This window comes from Moschus berezovskii, chromosome 2 (genome assembly GCF_049115385.1).
Source record: "Moschus berezovskii isolate FMDL1 chromosome 2, NW_MosBer_1.0, whole genome shotgun sequence".
In the NCBI taxonomy this organism is placed as follows: domain Eukaryota; kingdom Metazoa; phylum Chordata; class Mammalia; order Artiodactyla; family Moschidae; genus Moschus; species Moschus berezovskii.
Window position 1 is genome coordinate 18,531,713 of NC_142461.1, and position 19,251 is coordinate 18,550,963.

Genomic DNA, 19,251 nt, shown 5'->3' on the forward strand with positions numbered 1-19,251 from the left:
AGGAGAGAGGTAAGTTGATCTGGTATTCCCATCTCTTTAAGAATTTTCCACAGTTTGTTGTGATCTACACAGTCAAAGGCTTTAATGTAGTCAATGAAGCAGAAGTATTTTTTTAAATTCCCTTGATTTTTCTGTGATCTAACAGATGTTGGCAATTTGATTTTTGGTTCTTCTGCCTTTTCTAGATCCATCTTATACATCTGAAAGTTCTCGGTTCACGTACTGCTGAAGCCTAGGTTGAAGGATTTTGAGCTTTACCTTGCTGACATGTGAAATGAGTGCAATTGTGCAGTAGTTTGAGCATTCTTTGGCATTGCCTTTCTTTGGGATTGGAATGAAAACTGACCTTTTCCAGTCCTTTGGCCACTGTTGAGTTTTCCAAATTTGCTGGCATGTTATGTGCAGCACTTTAACAGCCTCATCTTTTAGATTTTTAAACAGATCATCTGGAATTTCATCACCTCCACTAGCTTTCTCTGTAGGAATGCTTCCTGAGGCCCATTTGACTTCACATTCTAAGATATCTGACTCTAGGTGAGTAATCACACATCATGATTATCCGGGTCATTAAGACCTTTTTTGTATAGTTCTTCTATGTATTCTTGCCACCTTTTCTTTATCTCTTCTGGTTCTGTTAGGTCCTTGCCGTTTCTGTCCTTTATTGTGCTCATCTTTGTATCATATGTTTCCTTGGTAGCTCCAGTTTTCTTGAAGAAATGTCTAGTCTTTCCTATTCTGTTGCTTTCCTTTATTTCTTTTCATTGATCACTTAGGAAAGCTTTCTTATCTCTCCTTGCTATTCTCTGGAACTCTGCATTCAATTGGGTGTATCTTTCCATTTCTCCTGCAAACTATTGTTATTTTTGTTTGTTTGCTTGACTAGCTTCCGTTGCTTAAGCACTGTCTCACTTCTCTGATGAAACTTAGTCTTTGACTAAAAGTTTTCTACAGACAGAATGCAGACAGAGGACATGATAGGCAGAGGGAGGACCATAGGGTCCTGCTCCATTTCTAGGGGTCTCGTTACAGTCTAGAGGTGTCTGGTCCAGGATATAGGGCAGTCCTGGAGCTTCAGCACACAGATCCCGTCTCTGGATCCCATCACTGGCATCCCGGCTGCCCTGGCTGTCACATTGCTTTGGTGTATCAGCCACTGGGAAGCGGGGGAGGACAAAGGGAGCACTTGCTTAATCTTCATAAATGCAACACACGGAAGTGCCACACAGCCTGTCTCCATGTCACTGAGGAGAGGCTGGGTGGCTCTGTTGTTTCCAGCAACAGTTCCCAATTCTATTATTGAACGTGGGGAGAATGGTTACCAGGGGCAACCTCCCACAATTCAAACACTCAGGTCTTACTCAGGACAAGGATTCAGTCTAATATTAGTGGATAAAGGAGTGTGGTAGGGTGAATACCTTGAAAAAATTGAACAAAATTATAGTGCTCTGACCTGCTGCTGCTGCTGCTAAGTCACTTCAGTCATGTCCGACTCTGTGTGACCCCATAGACGGAAGCCCACCAGGCTCCCCCGTCCCTGGGATTCTCCAGGCAAGAACACTGGAGTGGGCTGCCATTTCCTTCTCCTGACCCTTTACTGTGGGACAGATACTTCTTTTGAGAAAGTGTAGAATCTCAACCTGAGAACTCTTAATCTAAACCTTTTTGTTCATATTTTCAGCCTGTATGTCCATATTGAATTTTCAGGTTTCCCTGCAGGATGAATAGGGAGATGGTGCTGCTAACATATTGGCCAAGTCGGGAGATGGTTGTTAAGGATTGCTCTGTTGTGACAGTGGGGCTTCCCTGGTGGCTCAGATGGTAAAGGATTCGCCTGTAATACAGGAGACCTGGGTTCGATCACTGGGCCAGGAAGATCCTCTGGAGAAGGGATTGGCTACCCACTCCAGTATTCTGGCCTGGAGATTTCCGTGGACAGAGGAGTCTGACAGGCTACAATCCATGAGGTCAGACACAACTGAGCAACTAACACTTTCACTTCAGTATGTGATGATAAGATTTGTGGAGAATATACCAATCTCTCTGTAGGGGGTAGCAAGCTAATTGTTTTTTTTTTTTCCTATAATATGTTCCCATTATCTTTTTAATGTCTTTTTGCCTTTGGAGCAAATGATATACTTAATATATATATATTTTCCTGGTCTTCTGGCTGGGTGCAGTCCACCTGATGGCTTAGATCAGTGACAGTGGTGAGTTCTTGGATTGTTGCTATTATGGCCGTTGTGTTTGTCTCTGATTCAGAAAGCATTTTTGGCCATACCTGACTCAGGAACCCCCAGAAAATGAGATATTCTGAACAGGTGATTTTTTCAAAAAGCAATTTACTGCTGCAAGCAACAGAGCTTAAAAGCTAGCAGGCAAGGAAATGAACAACAACAGAACATAAACTTTCACAAGGAAATCCAAAGAAAGCCTTGTTCAGAAAAGATACAAAGAATAAAGTCAGGATGGTCGGACTGGCCAGGTAGGTTCTCCAGTGAATGAGGCATCACTGTGTTTGTACTTGGGGGTAGTGACAGCTCTTCAGCACTCCTTCACTTTCCCTGCTTAGCTCATGGTCTGACTTCATTCTGAATGCATGCCATGGGAGGAAAGCTGTGTTCCTATAGGAGGAAGTATATTTGTAAGTGTTATTTTAGCATCATGCCACCCTGGACGTGGTCTTGGTTCAAGTTTGTACCCTGCATCAAGCTCTCTTCTTGTCTCTGGCCAGATACTGTCAAAAGGTGATTTATTTCTCAGGTTTTGCCTCTCAACCCCAGGTATTGCCCTCGGAGAAGGCGATGGCACGCCACTCCAGTACTCTTGCCTGGAAAATCCCATGGACGGAGGAGCCTGGTAGGCTGAAGTCCATGGGGTTGCTAAGAGTCGGACATGACTGAGCGACTTCACTTTCCCTTTTCACTTTCACACATTGGAGAAGGAAATGGCAACCCACTCCAGTGTTCTTGCCTGGAGAATCCCAGGGACGGGGGAGCCTGGTGGGCTGCCGTCTATGGGGTCACACAGAGTCGGACGTGACTGAAGTGACTTAGCAGCAGCATTGAGTCACAAATTCACAGGGATCCTGACCAGCTTATTAAGCTTTGCACTAGCCTCCAGCCCACCTTCTAAAAGAGCTGGTGCAGCATCTCATTCCTGCTTCTGGGGATCGAATTGTGGGAATTGGAGGTGTTTGCCTTCCCAAGGCCCAAGTTACTGTAGAAGCCCTGGGTCTCCAGCTGAAGCTGAAAGCTGTGATATTTTAAACCTTTCATGCCTATCCGGTGCCAGCGATGGGACTTCCAGGACTGTGAATATTTTTTATAGGCTATAGTTTTGTGCCGAGTGACTCGCCAAGTCTTAATAGGAAAACTCAGCCTTCTGTTTCCAACACCTACTGCTCACGTATTTATGATCAGGGTTTTTATTTTGCATGTGTGCATTCCCTTTAACGGGAATGAAAACGGTCTTTATAGCCAAACCACTGAAGTGAGAAATGCAAATCTCATTTGCTCTTAATCCCAATGAGGTATTTACTACAAAGTCCATTTGAGACTCTTTGGTGTTAATATTGAAGAAGACGAGTGATAAAATAAACAGTTAATGGCCTGGAGCCAGCCCTCTCATGCGTGCTCACTGATGCGGGCCCATTCCATTCCATTCCAGAGGTAATGACAGGGGCCCCCTTTCGGTTGTTCTCAACTTCTCATTGGCACCAGGGGAGTGAGTTTGGCAAAGTCACTGTTTTGAAAGGACCGTAATGATGGCAGGACATTTTATTACTGTATTAATGAGCACAGTGTGAGGCCATGGGCAGGACAGAGTGTTTGTGTATGTCTGTGCAAGAGTTGGGAGCATGGGGAGAAGGAAAACCCAGTTTTTAATCTGTCATTGTAACTAGTTACTGGGGAGTGTTCACAGACCCCAGGATAATGAAGGAGAGTTTTCCTTCATTATTGTTTTTAAAACTCCTTAGGGAAATCAATCTCAGTGGTAAAGAATCTGCCTGCCAAACAGGAGACACAGATTTGATCCCTAGGTGGGGAAGCTCCCCTGAAGAAGGAAATGGCAACCCACTCCAGTACTCTTGCCTGGAGAATCCCATGGATGGAGGAGCCTGGTGGGCTACAGTCCATGGGGTCGCAAAAGAGTTGGACACGACTTAGTGACTAAACAACAACAACCCCCAAGATAGTTTTCTTTGTCATGGACCCAGTGCCCTCCTCGTGATTCTTTATCTCTTTCATGGTGCAGGAATCTTTTCTTATCGATAGCACTGTGGAAAAGTCATGTAGTTATTTATTTCAGTAAAATTTTCTAATATGATTCTGGTCTGGTCTGATAGTTATTTATAACCATTCCCTTCTCCACAGGATCTTCCTGACCCAGGACTGAACCCGGGTCTCTTGCGTTGCAGGCAGATTCTTTACCATCGGAGCCACCAGGGAAGCCCATAAATGTAACACTAAGTTTATATTGTGAATATTGGTCTGTAAAACTTGGTTCTGGGCCCTGGTCTCCCTCTTTTCTCCAGAAGTTCACTATTTTCCCAGTGGTTTAGAATCCCCCTCATTCAGATGAGGGCCAATTGTAAATCTTCAGCCCTGACGTTTCTAACTACTCATGTCCTATGTTGGACCACCACCTTGGCTGCTCCTTTTGGTAGGATGGGGATGGATGGGGCAATCTCAAACTTAATCTGTACACAGTGGAAATTCTCATCACTGGCCAGCACCACTGCATATGAGGTTGCTATACTGTGTATGATTTCTTCTTTTCCCTCATCCAGTCCAGACAAAAGTCTTATTGGTTCTTCCTCCAAAATGCGATCTTTGAAAAAGAACAGACTTGTAAACCCAGTGGGGGAGGGAGAGGGAGAGACAAATTGAGAGAGTAGCATTGGAACATATACACTACCATATGTAAAACAGATGTTGTTGTTCAGTCGCCCAGTTGTGTCCGACTCTTTGCGACCCCATGGACTGCAGCATGCCAGGCCTCCCTGTCCCTCGTCATCTCTTGAAGTTTGCCCAAGTTCATGTGCATTGCTCTGCTAATGCCATCCAACCATCTCATCCTCTGAGGTCCTCTTCTCCCTCTGCCCTCAATCTTTCCTTAAATAGATCTTTCCTGAAATATAGAGCCAGTGGGGATTTGCTGTATGATGCAGGGAGCTCAAACCTGGTGCTCTGTGACAACCTAGAGGGGTGGGATAGGGCTAGAGGTGGCAGGGAGATTGAAGAGGAAAGGGACATTGGTGTACCTATGGCTGATTCACGCTGCCGTATGGCAGAAACCAACACAATATTGTAAAGCTGCTGCTGCTGCTGCTGAGTCGCTTTAGTCGTGTCCAACTCTGTGCGACCCCATAGACGGCAGCCCACCAGGCTCCCCCGTCCCTGGGATTCTCCAGGCAAGAACACTGGAGTGGGTTGCTATTTCCTTCTCCAATGCATGAAAGTGAAAAGTGAAAGTGAAGTTGCTCAGTCATGTCCGACTCTTAGCGACCCCATGGACTGCAGCCTACCAGCCTCCTCCATCCATGGGATTTTCCAGGCAAGAGTACTGAAGTGGGCTGCCATTGCCTTCTCCATTGTAAAGCTACTATCATCCAATTAAAAATAAATAGATTTATTAAAAAAAGAAAAAGCATAAAGCTCGTGTTTTCCACACTCTTTAGTGGGTGCTCATCGCACTAAGGCCCATGAGTTCCCCTCTGATCTAGCCCCCCCTGCCTCTGTATCCTCATCTGGGCACTGGCCCTTGGCACACTGACCTCCTCATCCATCTGATGATGTCCTCAGCTCTCTTCACGGGCTCTTTCTCAGCCTTCAGGGCTCAGCCTAAATGCTGCCTCCTGTCTGGAGCTCAGACATCATCCGCTCTCCCTCTGTCCTGTTCAGCCCTTCACCCTGCCCCACCTCACAGCTGGGTTACACACACAGGATGCATGATTTCTCCTCTTAGAAGGACTCAGCATTTTGGCCTCATAATCAGAATCATAGACTTGGATTGAACACAGTTATGATTCAAACAACTGTTTACCCATGAACATTTTCAGAGAACTCTAATTTTACATGCCTTGTGGTCAGAATGAAGGGATCTAAGGCCACAAATGTGAGAAGATGATGAAATATTCTTCCTTGACAAAAGGTGGGAGAACCCCTGAAACTTTTGCCAGAAAGCCTTCATTTCCTTTCTCCATTTCTGCTTTCCTTGTCTCGAGTGTCTCCTTTTCCTGTGTCTCATGAAGTTTCTATCTCCTGCTTTGCTTTTCTTTTTCAGTCTTCCTTCTTCTGCCCCTCCATCTCTTCTTTCCCCTCCTCTTTTCTTTTTTATTTCCCTCTCCCTTTTATGTTTATCCTCTTTCTTGCTTTTAATTCAAGCTGGGCTTTGCCTGAGCAACTTCATAGCCTCCCATTTGTCATCAGTTCTCCAGTGTTTGAAAAGACCATAGAAGGCACAGGTGTTGACACAAGCCCATTCTCAAGCAGCTCTGCAGACAGAACCGGGGAGTCACCCTTACTCTGACTTTGCCAGTTTTTGGCTTTAGTTGATCAGTTGGTCTACAGATCTTGGAATTCTGAATACAAGGACAAACCTTTCTATCCAGGCCTGTCTCAGGAATTACATTACATATATTGATTTCATACGATTAAGGAAGAGAGAAAATTCATGACCATTTGCTTGACATTTCTTACAAGTGTGTTAGAAGTGCCATTGTTTGAGGGCTGAGTCAAAAAAGTCACACTGTCTTTTCAGCAGCTCTCCAGTGATGACCCATAAAGCCCCAAAGAACTTCTTTTCTCAAAAAGTGAATTCTGTTTTATTTCAGATTCCTGCTTTTAATGTGAGCCAGGCTTTTGCCCGAGCAACTTCATAGCCCCCCATGTGGCATCAGTTCTCCAGTTTTTGAAAAGACCATAGAGCACACTTCCTGCTCCTGGCATGTGGGCTCTCCTGAGGGCTACTTTGCTCTAACCCAGCTGTGCTTTGAAGAAACTTAAACTGGATGGGATTACTTTTCAGTGGGCTTCCCCAATGGCTCAGCAGTAAAGAATCCACCTGCAGTGTAGAAGATGCAGGAGGTGTGGGTTCGATCCCTGGGTGGGGAAGATCCCCTGGAGAAGTAAGTAACAACCCGTTCCAGCATTCTTGCCTGGAAAATTCCATGGACAGAGGAACCTGGCGGGCTACAGTCCATGGGGTTGCAAAGAGTTGGAGGTGACTGTAGAGACTGAGCACACACAGCATGCACGCATGCACACTTTCAGTAGGAGGAACTCCAAGCCTTTCCCCCTTAGACGTGGCCAAAGGGAGGTGCAAGCAACTTACTGAAATAACAGACCTCGAAGGAGCCGCCGGGCACTGTTTTCCTCATGTGAACAGTGACTGCTGAAAATAACATGCTTGTTATGCTGCGGACTCACTTTCGGGGTTTAGGTGACATGATCAGAAATGATGGAGGAATGTGTGACACTCTGCTGTAAAGATTGATTTCTTTAATAGTTTCCTAAGAGATTTGAAGATCAAAATACTCAGGCTTATTAAGCAAATTCAGAGACTGTGGAGAGTGAGGGAATATGGCCTAAATATCACAGAGTCGTGTAGACTTTCAAAAATATATGTGTAAAGTGTGCGTTCATGAGGCTCACATGTGTGTCTGTAATTCAAGGTGATTGTTACCTTCATAAGAACACTACTTATGTGACTTAGTTTTTCTATTGGACCAGTGGTTCTTAAGTGGAAGCACATGTCCAGATTACTTAAGTCTTTTTAAAACACATGCCTCCAGGGGCCTAGCCCAGACTATTGCTACTGAGTCTTTTGTGTTGGAGCCTGAAAATAGGTACTTGGAAAAATCCCTTGCAAAATTGTGACGCGTCTGGTTTCAAACTAGTTAAGGATCATAATTCAAAAAGACACATGTACCCCAATATTCACTGAAGCACTATTTACAGTAGCCAGGACATGGAAGCAGCCTAAATGCCCATTGATGGATGAATGGATAAAGAAGTTGTAGTACATATATACAATGGAGGAATGAAATTGGGTCATTTGTAGAGAAGTGGAATTGGGTCATTTGTAGAGATGTGGACGGACTATGAGTCTGTCTTACAGAGTGAAGTAAGTCAGAGAAAAACAATATTGTTTATTAACTCATATATTTGGAATCTAGAAAAATGGAACAGATGAACCTGTTTGCAGGCAGAAATAGAGACACAACATAGAGGATGGATACGTGGGCACAGGGGAGGAAGGGCAGGGAGAGATGAATTGGGAGATTAGGACTGACTTATGTACATTACTGTGTGTAAAATAGTGGAGTGGAGGAAACCTCTGCGAGCACAGGGAGCTCAGCTCAGTGCTGTGGTGACCTGGATGGCTGGGATGGGGGAGGTGAGAGGGAGGCTCGAGAGGAAGGGAGCACATAAATACATCTAGCTGATCCACTTCGTTGTGCAACAGACACTTAACACAACATTGTAAAACAATTATACTCCAAAAACAAAGCAAAACAAAAACTAGTGAAGGACCACTGCTCTTGACTGAAAGTTTGGAGTAGCACAGACCAAGGGTGACCCCTCCCTGTAACCTTAAAATCTTGTACGATGCCTGGTTTGTAGAAGTGAGTGCAAGAAATGTTCGCTGAGAAAATGAAACCAAACTATTTAGAAAACCATATTGTGCATTCACTTAAACTGCTCATTCATTTAAATTTCTACTGGCTTAGTAAATAGTTGAAAAGAATTTTTAAAATAACCATGGAAGAGATGTATCTTCTGGACAATTAGAGAACATTCTGTGGTCTAAATGCTTATGAAGGGGACAGATGAGGTAGTTTTTTCAGGTAATTTGATGTGAAACTAGAGAACAAAGCAGAGAGATAGACAAATACATTTTTAATTACGATCTGATTTTTACCTCCATTATTTTATGGGTAAAATGTCTTTTGGAATAAGAATTCTGGTAGCTCCCCTATGTTGTTCAGATTCTATTTGTCTATCAAAGTTGATTATTTTTAGTAAGCTGGAATTTGTGTATTCTAATAATGGCTGTTCTTCCAAGTGCACTCAGATTGACAGCACATTCCGGAAAATCCTCTTTGGGATTTGTCTGTGCTGTGCTGGTCCTATGTGCACCTATATCCTGAATTCCTACTTGCCACCTCCCTGAGACTTGTCCCTTGCCCTCAAGGAAGTTTCAGTAAGGGCAGTTTGGTAGGTAATCATCCACGACAGAAAATAATCAGAGACCTTCACGTAACAGTGCGGATTGACATTGTGCAGCTGGGAAAGGACTAGGGTATTGCTCGTGAATAAGGTGTGTGTGTTAGTCTCTCAGTTGTGTCCGACTCTTTGTGACCCCATAGATTGGGATTCTCCAGGTGAGAATACTGGAGTTGGTTGCCATGCCCTCCTCCAGGGGATCTTCCCAACCCAGGGATCGAACCTGAGTCTCTTACTTATCCTGAATTGGCAGGGGGGTTCTTGGAAGCCCAGGTGGTGCTAGTGGTAAAGGTGGGATAGAGTGGGATCTGAGCTATGATGACAGGAGGAGGAGGCGTATTCCAGGTAGAGGTGCTGTGGGAATGTTTGCAGAGTTGGGGTGATCAGGGCGTGTGAAGGCAGTGTGAGGAGGAGGTGTGCAGTGTCTGCAGGATGTGGGGCCACGGCTGAGAAGTTGAAACTCTACAGAGGAGGTGCGTTTGCCTAAACCGTCCTTTTCCTTCCGTTCTGAAGCCAATTTACCATAAAGTTTTCAATAGGAAATCTTAGAAAGAGAGCAGCTAGTTCTCTTTGGATGTAAACAGCACTCCTCCCGACTTGCCGTGTCCATCTTTACTGAGACACCAGCTCCTAATTACAAACTTAAAGTTGAGGTGGGTTTCTGCTGTGACTTGGGTCAATTTCCCAACATAACCTTGATGCTTGTGAACGGAATTAAATTTTCTGCTGCTGTTTTGAACCCATCTTCTGCCTGTTGAAAACATTCCTTGCACTACCATAGTGCTTTGCCTTTTGCAGATTTGTCGTTCCTAGATTCTTTTCAGGGTGCAAGAAGCAGGGGGTGAGCCTGTCAGACAGCCTCACTGTCTGCCTATGTCCAACTGTCACCATAAAAAGCATCCTTTTTTGATGTTAAAAGAGCCCCAGTTTTGATGATCAATTCTATGGCTACCCTCTTCAGGGGTTACTATCTTTACTTACATATGAAATTTGGATTTAGAGAGGCATGGCTGACTAGAATCATTTCTGCTCCCGTGTCTTAAGCATCTCTTCTGGGTGATGCAGGGATCTTCTGGGTGATGAAGGTGTTGACGATAAGTTGTTAATTTTGGAATAAAAGCTTATTCCTAAATGAATGAATATTCTAGAAGAAGGTACACTGTCTTTGTTCTTGTTGTTCAGCCTGTAAGTCATGTCCAGTTCTCTGTGACCCCATAAATAGCAGCGCGCCAGGATCCATGTCCTTCACTATCTCCTGGAATTTGTTCAGACTCATGTCCATTGATGTACTCTGCATATAAGTTAAATAAGCAAGGTGACAATATACAGCCTTGACGCATTCCTTTTCCTATTTGGAACCAGTCTGTTGTTCCATGTACAGTTCTGACTGTGGCTTCCTGACCTGCATACAGGTTTCTCAAGAGGCAGGTCAGGTGGTCTGGTATTCCCATCTCTTTCAGGATGTTCCACAGTTTATTGTGATCCACACAGTCAAAGGCTTTGGCATAGTCAATGAAGCAGAAATAGATGTTTTTCTGGATATTGTCACCTTGCTTATTTAACTTATATGCAGAGTACATCATGAGGAACGCTGGGCTGGAAGAAGCACAAGCTGGAATCAAGATTGCTGGGAGAAATATCAATAATCTCAGATATGCAGATGACACTACCCTTATGGCAGAAAGTGAAGAGGAACTCAAAAGCCTCTTGATGAAAGTGAAAGAGGAGAGTGAAAAGGTTGGCTTGAAGCTCAACATTCAGAAAACAAAGATCATGGCATCTAGTCCCATCACTTCATGGGAAATAGATGGAAAAACAGTGAAAACAGTGTCAGACTTTATTTTTTGGGGGGCTCCAAAATCACTGCAGATGCTGATTGCAGCCATGAAATTAAAAGACGCTTACTCCTTGGAAGGAAAGTTATGACCAACCTTGATAATATATTAAAAAGCAGAGACATTACTTTGCCAACAAAGGTCCGTCTAGTCAAGGCTATGGTTTTTCCCATGGTCATGTATGGATGTGAGAGTTGGACTGTGAAGAAAGCTGATCGCTGAAGAATTGATGCTTTTGAACTGTGGTGTTGGAGAAGACTCTTGAGAGTCCCTTGTACTGCAAGGATATCCAACCAGTCCATTCTAAGGGAGATCGATCCTGGGTGTTCATTGGAAGGACTGATTCTAAAGCTGAAACTGCAATACTTTGGCCACCTCATGTGACGAGTTGACTCACTGGAAAAGACTCTGATGCTGGGAAAGGTTGGGGGTGGGAGGAGAAGGGGACGACCGAGAATGAGATGGCTGGATGGCATCACCGACTCTATGGACATGAGTTTGAGTGAACTCCGGGAGTTGGTGATGGACAGGGAAGCCTGGCGTGCTGTGATTCATGGGGTCACGGAGAGTCGGACACGACTGAGCGACTGAACTGAACTGAACTGAACATGTCCACTGAGTCCATGATGCCATCCAACCATCTCATCTTCTGTCTCCCCCTTCTCCTCCTGTTCTCAATCTTTTCCAGCATCAGCATCTCTTCCAACAAGTCAACTCTTCATATTAGGTAGCCAGTGTATTGAAGCTTCAGCTTCAGCATCGGTCCTGGCAAAATAATTATCATGTTGATGCATAGTCTTCACAGTATTATATCCTTATTCCAGTTGGAGGCTATTATTTATTTGACATTTATTTCTATCTACTATGTACAGATAGCTATACTTGACATAAAAATCACAATTCAGTGATAATTATGACGCATTATTGCTTTTGCAATCAACATTCAGCTATGATTGGTCCTGGTTTATTAGATGGTTAAAATCACATTTTGCAATAAAGAGTTCATGATCTGAGCCACACTCAGCTCCTGGTCTTGTTTTTGCTGACTGTATAGAGCTTCTCCATCTTTGGCTGCAAAGAATATAACCAATCTGATTTTGGTGTTGACCATCTGGTGATGTCCATGTGTAGAGTCGTCTCTCGTCTTGTTGAAAGAGGGTGTTTACTATAACCAGCAACACCAGCATTGTTCTATGACCAGCGTTCTCTTGGCAAAACTGTTAGCCTTTGCCCTGCTTCATTTTGTACTTCAAGGCCAAACTTGCCTGTTACTCCAGGTATCTCTTAACTTCCTATTTTTGCATTCCAGTCCCCTATGATGAAAAGAACGTCTTTTTTGGGTGTTAGTTCTAGAAGGTCTTGTAGGTCTTCATAGAACCATTCAACTTCAGTTTCTTTGGTGTTAGTGGTTGAGGCATAGACTTGGATTACTTTAATATTGAATGGTTTGCCTTGGAAACGAACAGAGATCATTCTGTCATTTTTGAGATTGCATCCAAGTAATGTATTTTGGAGTCTTTTGTTGAATATGAGGACTACTCCATTTCTTCTAAGAGATTCTTGTCCACAGTAGTAGATATAATAGTCATCTGAATTAAATTTACCCATTCGAGTCCATTTTAGTTTGCTGATTCCTAAAATGTTGATGTTCATTCTTGCCATCTCCTGTTTGACCACTTCCAATTTACCCTGATTCATGGTTCTAACATTCCAGGTTCCTATGCAATATTATTCTTTACAGCATCAGACTTTACTTCCATCACCAGTCACATCCACAACTGGGCGTTGTTTTCGCTTTGGCTCCGTCTCTTCATTCTTTCTGGTGTTATTTCTGTACTCTTCTCCAGTAGTATATTGGGCACCTACCAACCTGGGCAGTTCATCTTTCAGTGTCATATTTTTTTGCCTTTTCATACTGTTCATGGGGTTCTCAAGGCAAGAAACTAAAGTGGTTGAAATTGATAACAGGCAGTCAGATCGGTGATCAAGTAGATATTTAGTAATAAACTCAATGTAAAATGCGTCTCATGTGCATGTCACTGGGAGGGCGCTGAGCTGCTTGGACAAGCCCATAGCAGGGGAGATTTAGTGCCTGTGACTATTCAAAGTAGCCAAGAGGATGGAGAGCTGGGAGTTGCAAGATAGTGGCTCCCAGGAAAAAGACAGCTTCAAAAGCAGGGCTGGAATTCAGACAGAGTGGCCCCTAGAGGGCAGGAAAAGGGTCTCAGGTGATGTCGGAGTGCCTGGGGTCCTCGGTGTCAGGCATTCCTTGTGATTTTTGGGAAGAATGTCCTACCTTAATGGCCCGAGGTCCGAATGACCACTGGCCACATGCTTTATTCCATGGCCTGACTTACTGCATTTTAATTTATTTGCCAGAATTGATTCTTGTGTAATCTATATCTATAGTCTTGTCAAAAGAATGTTGGTCAAGCTTTACATTTCCCATTATCCCGTTTTCTTTTAGGTTTTGTGAATGATTCTGTTACTAAATCTATCGTGGCTTTGCGCTTGACTCTGGTGGTGAAGACCAGCACCTGTGTGCCAGGGGAGAGCCGCGCAAACGACCTGGAGTGCTCAGGAAGGGGAAGGTGCTCCACGAAGCCGTCAGAGGTGAGGCGGACACCTGGGAGCTTTGAAAATGCATGTTTACATAAGGGTATATTTACATCACATAAGCACATACACGTGTGTGTGTGTGTATATATATATATATATATATATATGTATATATATACTGACTGCAGCCCTTTAGGCTCCTCTGTCTGTGGAACTTTCCAGGCAAGAATACTGGAGTGGATTGCCATTTCCTTCCCCAGGGGATCTTTCCAATCCGAGGGCTGAATCCTGGTCTCCTGTGTTGCAGGCAGAAGCTTTACCGTCTGAGCCACCAGGGAAGCCCATCAGTTCAGTTCAGTCACTCAATTGTGTCCAACTCTTTGCAGCCCCATGGACTGCAGCACACCAGGCTTCCCTGTCCATCACCAGCTCCCAGAGCTTGCTCAAACCCATGTCTGTTGAGTTGGTGATGCCATCCAACCATCTCATCCTCTGTCATCCCCTTCTGCTCCTGCCTTCAATCTTTCCCAGCATTAGGGTCTTTTCCAATGAGTCAATTCTTCGCATCAGGTGGCCAAAGTATTGGAGTTTCAGCTTCAGCACTGGTCCTTCCAATGAATATTCGGGACTGATTTTCTTTAGGATTGATTGGATTGATCTTGCAGTCCAAGGGAACCCATATATATACACACACACATATGTTGTGTGTTTGTCTGTGTGTGTGTGTGTGTATAAAGAATGAAAGAGGAGAGAGCAAGTGCATTTGCTGAAAATATCCCCAAATTTCTGTTTCAATTATTTGTATGCAACTTACAGATATATAAGTTTCCATATAATTTTCAAGGTAAATACTGAAAAAATGTGCAGTGCTGGACCCCCTTACTTTTTTATCAAGTAGAGATTTTGTGAGAAGTAATTATCATATTGGTCACAGAATCAAGGGAAGCAGAAGAAAGAAAAGCTCAGACAGTTATCTATTTCCATGTTGTGACCTAATTCCCTCCTGAGACTTTGCATGTCCTCAGGGGTGACAACAGAGTTATAGAAGTGAGGGAAGAGTAAGAGAAGGAATGGGGAGGAGGCAGGGTGAGAAGGCTGATTCACTCTGGCCTTTGTGGACCAGGGCCATCAGCTCTGGAAGACGTGAGTCCTGGGGTTCCCTGGTGGTCCAGTGGTTAGGACTTCATCTTCCAAGGCAGGGGATATGGGTTCAGTCCCTGGTGAGGGAGCTAAGATACCACATGCCTCTTGGCCAGAAAATTGAAACATCAAACAGAAGCAGTATTGTAGAAAATTCAATAAAGACTTTGCAAAAATGGTCCACATCAAAAAAACCTTCAAAAACAAGAAACTTGAGCCCTGTCTCCCCTTCTCTTTAGCATCTGACATCACATGGGGAAGCCTGAGAGTTCTTTCTGAAGCTTAGCCTGCCCTGTAGTTCCCATTTTCTTCTCTCTTGGCCAGCTTGGACTTGCCTCTTGCAAAGAGTCGGACACCATTGAGCGACTGAACTGAACTGAACTGATCCTAAAAGTGAAAATGAAGTCGCTCAGATGTGTCTGACTCTTTGCGACCCCATGGATTGTAGCCCACGGAATTTTCCAGACAAGAGTACTGGAGTGGGTTGTCATTTCCTTCTCCAGGGGATCTTCCTGACCCAGGGATCAAACCCAGGTTTCCTGCATTTCAGGCAGAGACTTTACCTCTGAAGGGAAGCTTTATTTATCCACTTATTCTATTAATAAATAAAGGCTATTGAGTGTTCTTCTGTGACCATCCAAGTTAGTACAGAACTGTGAGAAGTGATGGAAGCAGTGGGGCGCTTGTTTGATAAGGAAGTTCTAGAACAGATGAACGTGAGAGGCTGAGGAAGGCCAGCCTCTCGAGGTGGAAAATCATCAGATCTTCCCAGTGAGGCTGCAAAGAGGAGGCACGAGGTCTTCCCCAAATTCACTCTTCTTTTTAGTGTATATTTTACTGATGTGTAGTTTACTTACAGTGTTTCAGGTGTCAAGCAAGATGATTCAGTCATATGCAGTGTGGGAGAACTGGATCCGATCCCTGGGTTGGGAAGATCCCCTGGAGAAGGGAAAGGCTACCCACTCCAGTATTCTTGCCTGGAGAATTCCATGGACTGTCATGGGGTCACAAAGAGTCGGACACAACTGAGCAACTTTCACTTTACTTTCACACGCATATATTATTTTTGAGATTATTGTCCAGTATAGGTTATCACAAGATATTGACTATAGTTCCCTGTGCTATACAGTAAACCTTTGTTGCTCATTGCATGTCTATTTTTAAATGGGAAATCTAGCATTTTATTCATATTAAGTCAAACAAGTAGAATCAAAATGTCATAAAGTTTGTAGTTAGGCAAAAATGCATAAGTTTTCTAAGATGTATATTATACCTATTTTGTATATATTGTATACAAAAACTTTTCTACTCTGCTTGATAAAAGCTTGAGAAAGGACATCAAAAAAAGAAGACTTTTAAAAAAAGTGTTATTTATTTTATTTATGTGGCATGGTGGGTCTCAGTTGAGGCCCTCAGGAGCTTTTATTGAGTTGCATGAACTCTCTAGTTGTGGTATGTGGGCTTAGTTGCTCTGTGGCACGTGGCATGTGGAATCTTAGTTCCTGGACCAGGGATGGAACCTGTGTCCCCTGCATTGCAAGGCGGATTTGCAACCACTAGACCACCAGGGAAGTCTCCCCAAATTCATTCTTAAGAGCCATGGGGATGGTAGGGAAGCGTCTTCAATGAAGAACCAAGGGCTGTGCTTGGAATCTGGGACTCATAGAGTGCTTTCTCTTATAATGTGACCCTTCTGGGTACACTTTTCATCTGAAAAGCATGTGCCAGGTTATCGTAAAACATCCACGTTGGTCACATTCGGCCTGCCTTTGGGTTTCATGTGCATGAAAGCTTAGCTCAGAGGCTCTGCCTGGTGGCTTGCTGCTGCTGCTAAGTCGCTTCAGTCGTGTCCGACTCTGTGCAACCCCATAGACGGCAGCCCACCAGGCTCTGCCATCCCTGGGATTCTCCAGGCAAGAACACTGGAGTGGGTTGCCATTTCCTTCTCCAATGTGTGAAAGTGAAAAGTAAAAGTGAAGTCACTCAGTCTTGTCCGACTAGTAGCAACCCCATGGACTGTAGCCCACCAGGCTCCTCTGTCCATGGGATTTTCTAGGCAAGAGTACTGGAGTGGCTTGCCGTTGCCTTCTCTGCCTGGTGGCTTAGAATGGACTTATTCCAAAGGTGGTTGAAGTATTTAGCACCTGGCAGGCAACTTGGCAAATGTCAGAGCTCTTTGTGTCTTTGAAAAAATGCCTCAAAAGCCTTGGAATCCATGCTAACGTCAGCACAGCTTCTTATGGGTTCCAGCTCTTTTGAAGAGCTCTGAGTGCCCTGCCCAGAGGTAACACCTCTACCCTCTGTCTGCACCTCCCAGTTCCACAGCAGGTGCTTCTAAAGTGTTGTTGATTCTGTCAAAGCCTGCATTTACCTTCAGTGAATTTAAGGAAACTGTGACCCATCATCTCATCTGAGACACGATAATTAACCCCCTGGTGACTGTAAGCAAGTGGTCAGGCTGGAATTACCATGTTGTTCATAGACCTACCACATTGTTATCTTGGAGAGAAATGTCTGGAAACCAGCCTTATTGTTCCCCAAAAGCTGAACAAGCCGTGGCAGGAGTGAGAATGGAAAGGTGGGGAATCTTTCCTGTGTCTATTTGAGTCCTGTGGTTTTCTGTGATTGTCGTCATGGCTGTTGAAGTGATTTAGGAGTAGTTTGCTAGTAATAAAAGACTCATTCTGAAGATTCTTTCTTTTTATTGTTTCTTAAAATTAGAAATTATATAGTCCAACCTTTCACCTAATGCAAGAATCTATTCCATCATACAAAACAAAAAGAACTGTATTTGGTGGTTTAATTTTATTGTTTCTCATCATTTTTCTATCGTTTTGTTAGATCATCCATCAAAATAAAAGCAATTCTGTTACTTCCACACTACTCTCATTTGGTAATGGGACTCATTTCTCTTCTGTCGGAAGTGCTTTAGCTGGAGAATGTTTAACTTTCGAGCGATGGGTGGTTTGTGACAAAGCATTTGTTTGCTGTTCTTAGATATCCCACCAACATGGGAAGGCTTTTTAAATGTTTGTAGGAGCCATTTTTTTTTAAATTGGAGTCTAGTTGCTTCACAGTGTTGTGTTAGTTTCTGCCGTTAAATGAAGTGAATCAACCATGTTGTGTTAGTTGCTCAATCGTATCCAACTCTTTGTGACCCCGTGGAGCCTGCCAGGCTCCTCAGTCCGTGGAATTCTTTAGGCATGAACGTTGGAGTGGGTAGCCATTCCCTTCTCCAGGGGATCTTCTCAACCCAGATATGTGTGCATGTATCCCCTCCCTAGTGGACCTCCCTTGACACCCCCATGCCACCTATGGAGACCCATGGAGGTCATCACAGAGCACGGAGCTGAGCCCCCTGTGCTATACAGGCGGTTTCCATTAACTATCACTTTACACGTGGAAGTGCATATACCCTGGGAAAACCATAATTCAAAGAGACACACGCATCCCAGTATTCACTGCAGCACTATTTGCAATAGCCAGGACATGGAAGCAACCTAAATGTTCATCGGGAGTTGAGTGGATAGAAAAGTTATGGCACATATATACACTGGAATATTACCCAGCCATAGAAAGGAATACAGTGGGTCATTTGTAGGACGTGAATGGACCTAGGGTCTGTCATACAGAGTGAACTAACTCAGAAATAGAGAAACAAATAACGTATATTAATGCATGTATGTAGAATCTAGAAAGATGGTACAGGTGAATGTATTTGCCGGTAGGAAGAAAGACACAGATTTTGAGAATGGACAGGTGGACATGGTGGGGAAGGGGAGAGGGGACAAACTGGGAGACCGGGAGCTCTCTGTTTTTGAAATCTGCTTTTGATATTTGTTCTTTGTGTTTGATCTTTGTTAATTTGATTAATATGTGTCTTGGGGTATTTCGCCTTGGGTTTATCCTGTTTGGGACTCTCTGGGATTCTTGGACTTGGGTGATTATTTCCTTCCCCATTTTAGGGAAATTTTCAACTATTATTTCCTCAAGTATTTTCTCATGGTCTTTCTTCTTGTCTTCTTCTTCTGGGACTCCTATGATTCGGATATTGGGGCGTTTAAAATGGTCCCAGAGGTCTCTGAGATTGTCCTCATTTCTTTTAGTTCGTTTTTCTTTTTCCTTCTCTGCTTCATTTATTACTACCATTCTATCTTCTAACTCACTTATTCTATCTTCTGCCTCCGTTATTCTACTATTGGTTCCCTCCAGAGTGTTTTTGATCTCATCTATTGCATTATTCATTGTATATTGACTCTTTTTTATTTCTTCTAGATCCTTATTAAACCTTTCTTGCATCTTCTCAATCCTCGTCTCCAGATTATTTATCTGTAACTCCATTTTGCTTTCAAGATTTTGGATCAATTTCACTATCATTATTTGGAATTATTTATCAGGTAGATTCCCTATCTCTTCCTCTTTTGTTTGGGTTGGTGGGCATTTATCCTGTTCCTTTATTTGCTGGGTATTTCTCTGCCTCTTCATCT

The 19,251-nt window shown here is 43.7% G+C and overlaps 1 protein-coding gene across 1 annotated transcript in view; it reads left to right on the top strand.

The window, feature by feature from the left end:
- DNER (delta/notch like EGF repeat containing) overlaps positions 1-19,251 on the top strand; it is a 390,295-nt gene that overhangs the window by 180,792 nt on the left and 190,252 nt on the right. The window contains exon 5 of the mRNA XM_055397670.2: positions 13,533-13,678. Within this exon, the coding sequence (XP_055253645.1) occupies positions 13,533-13,678 (146 nt within the window). The remainder of the gene's footprint in view (positions 1-13,532; positions 13,679-19,251) is intronic.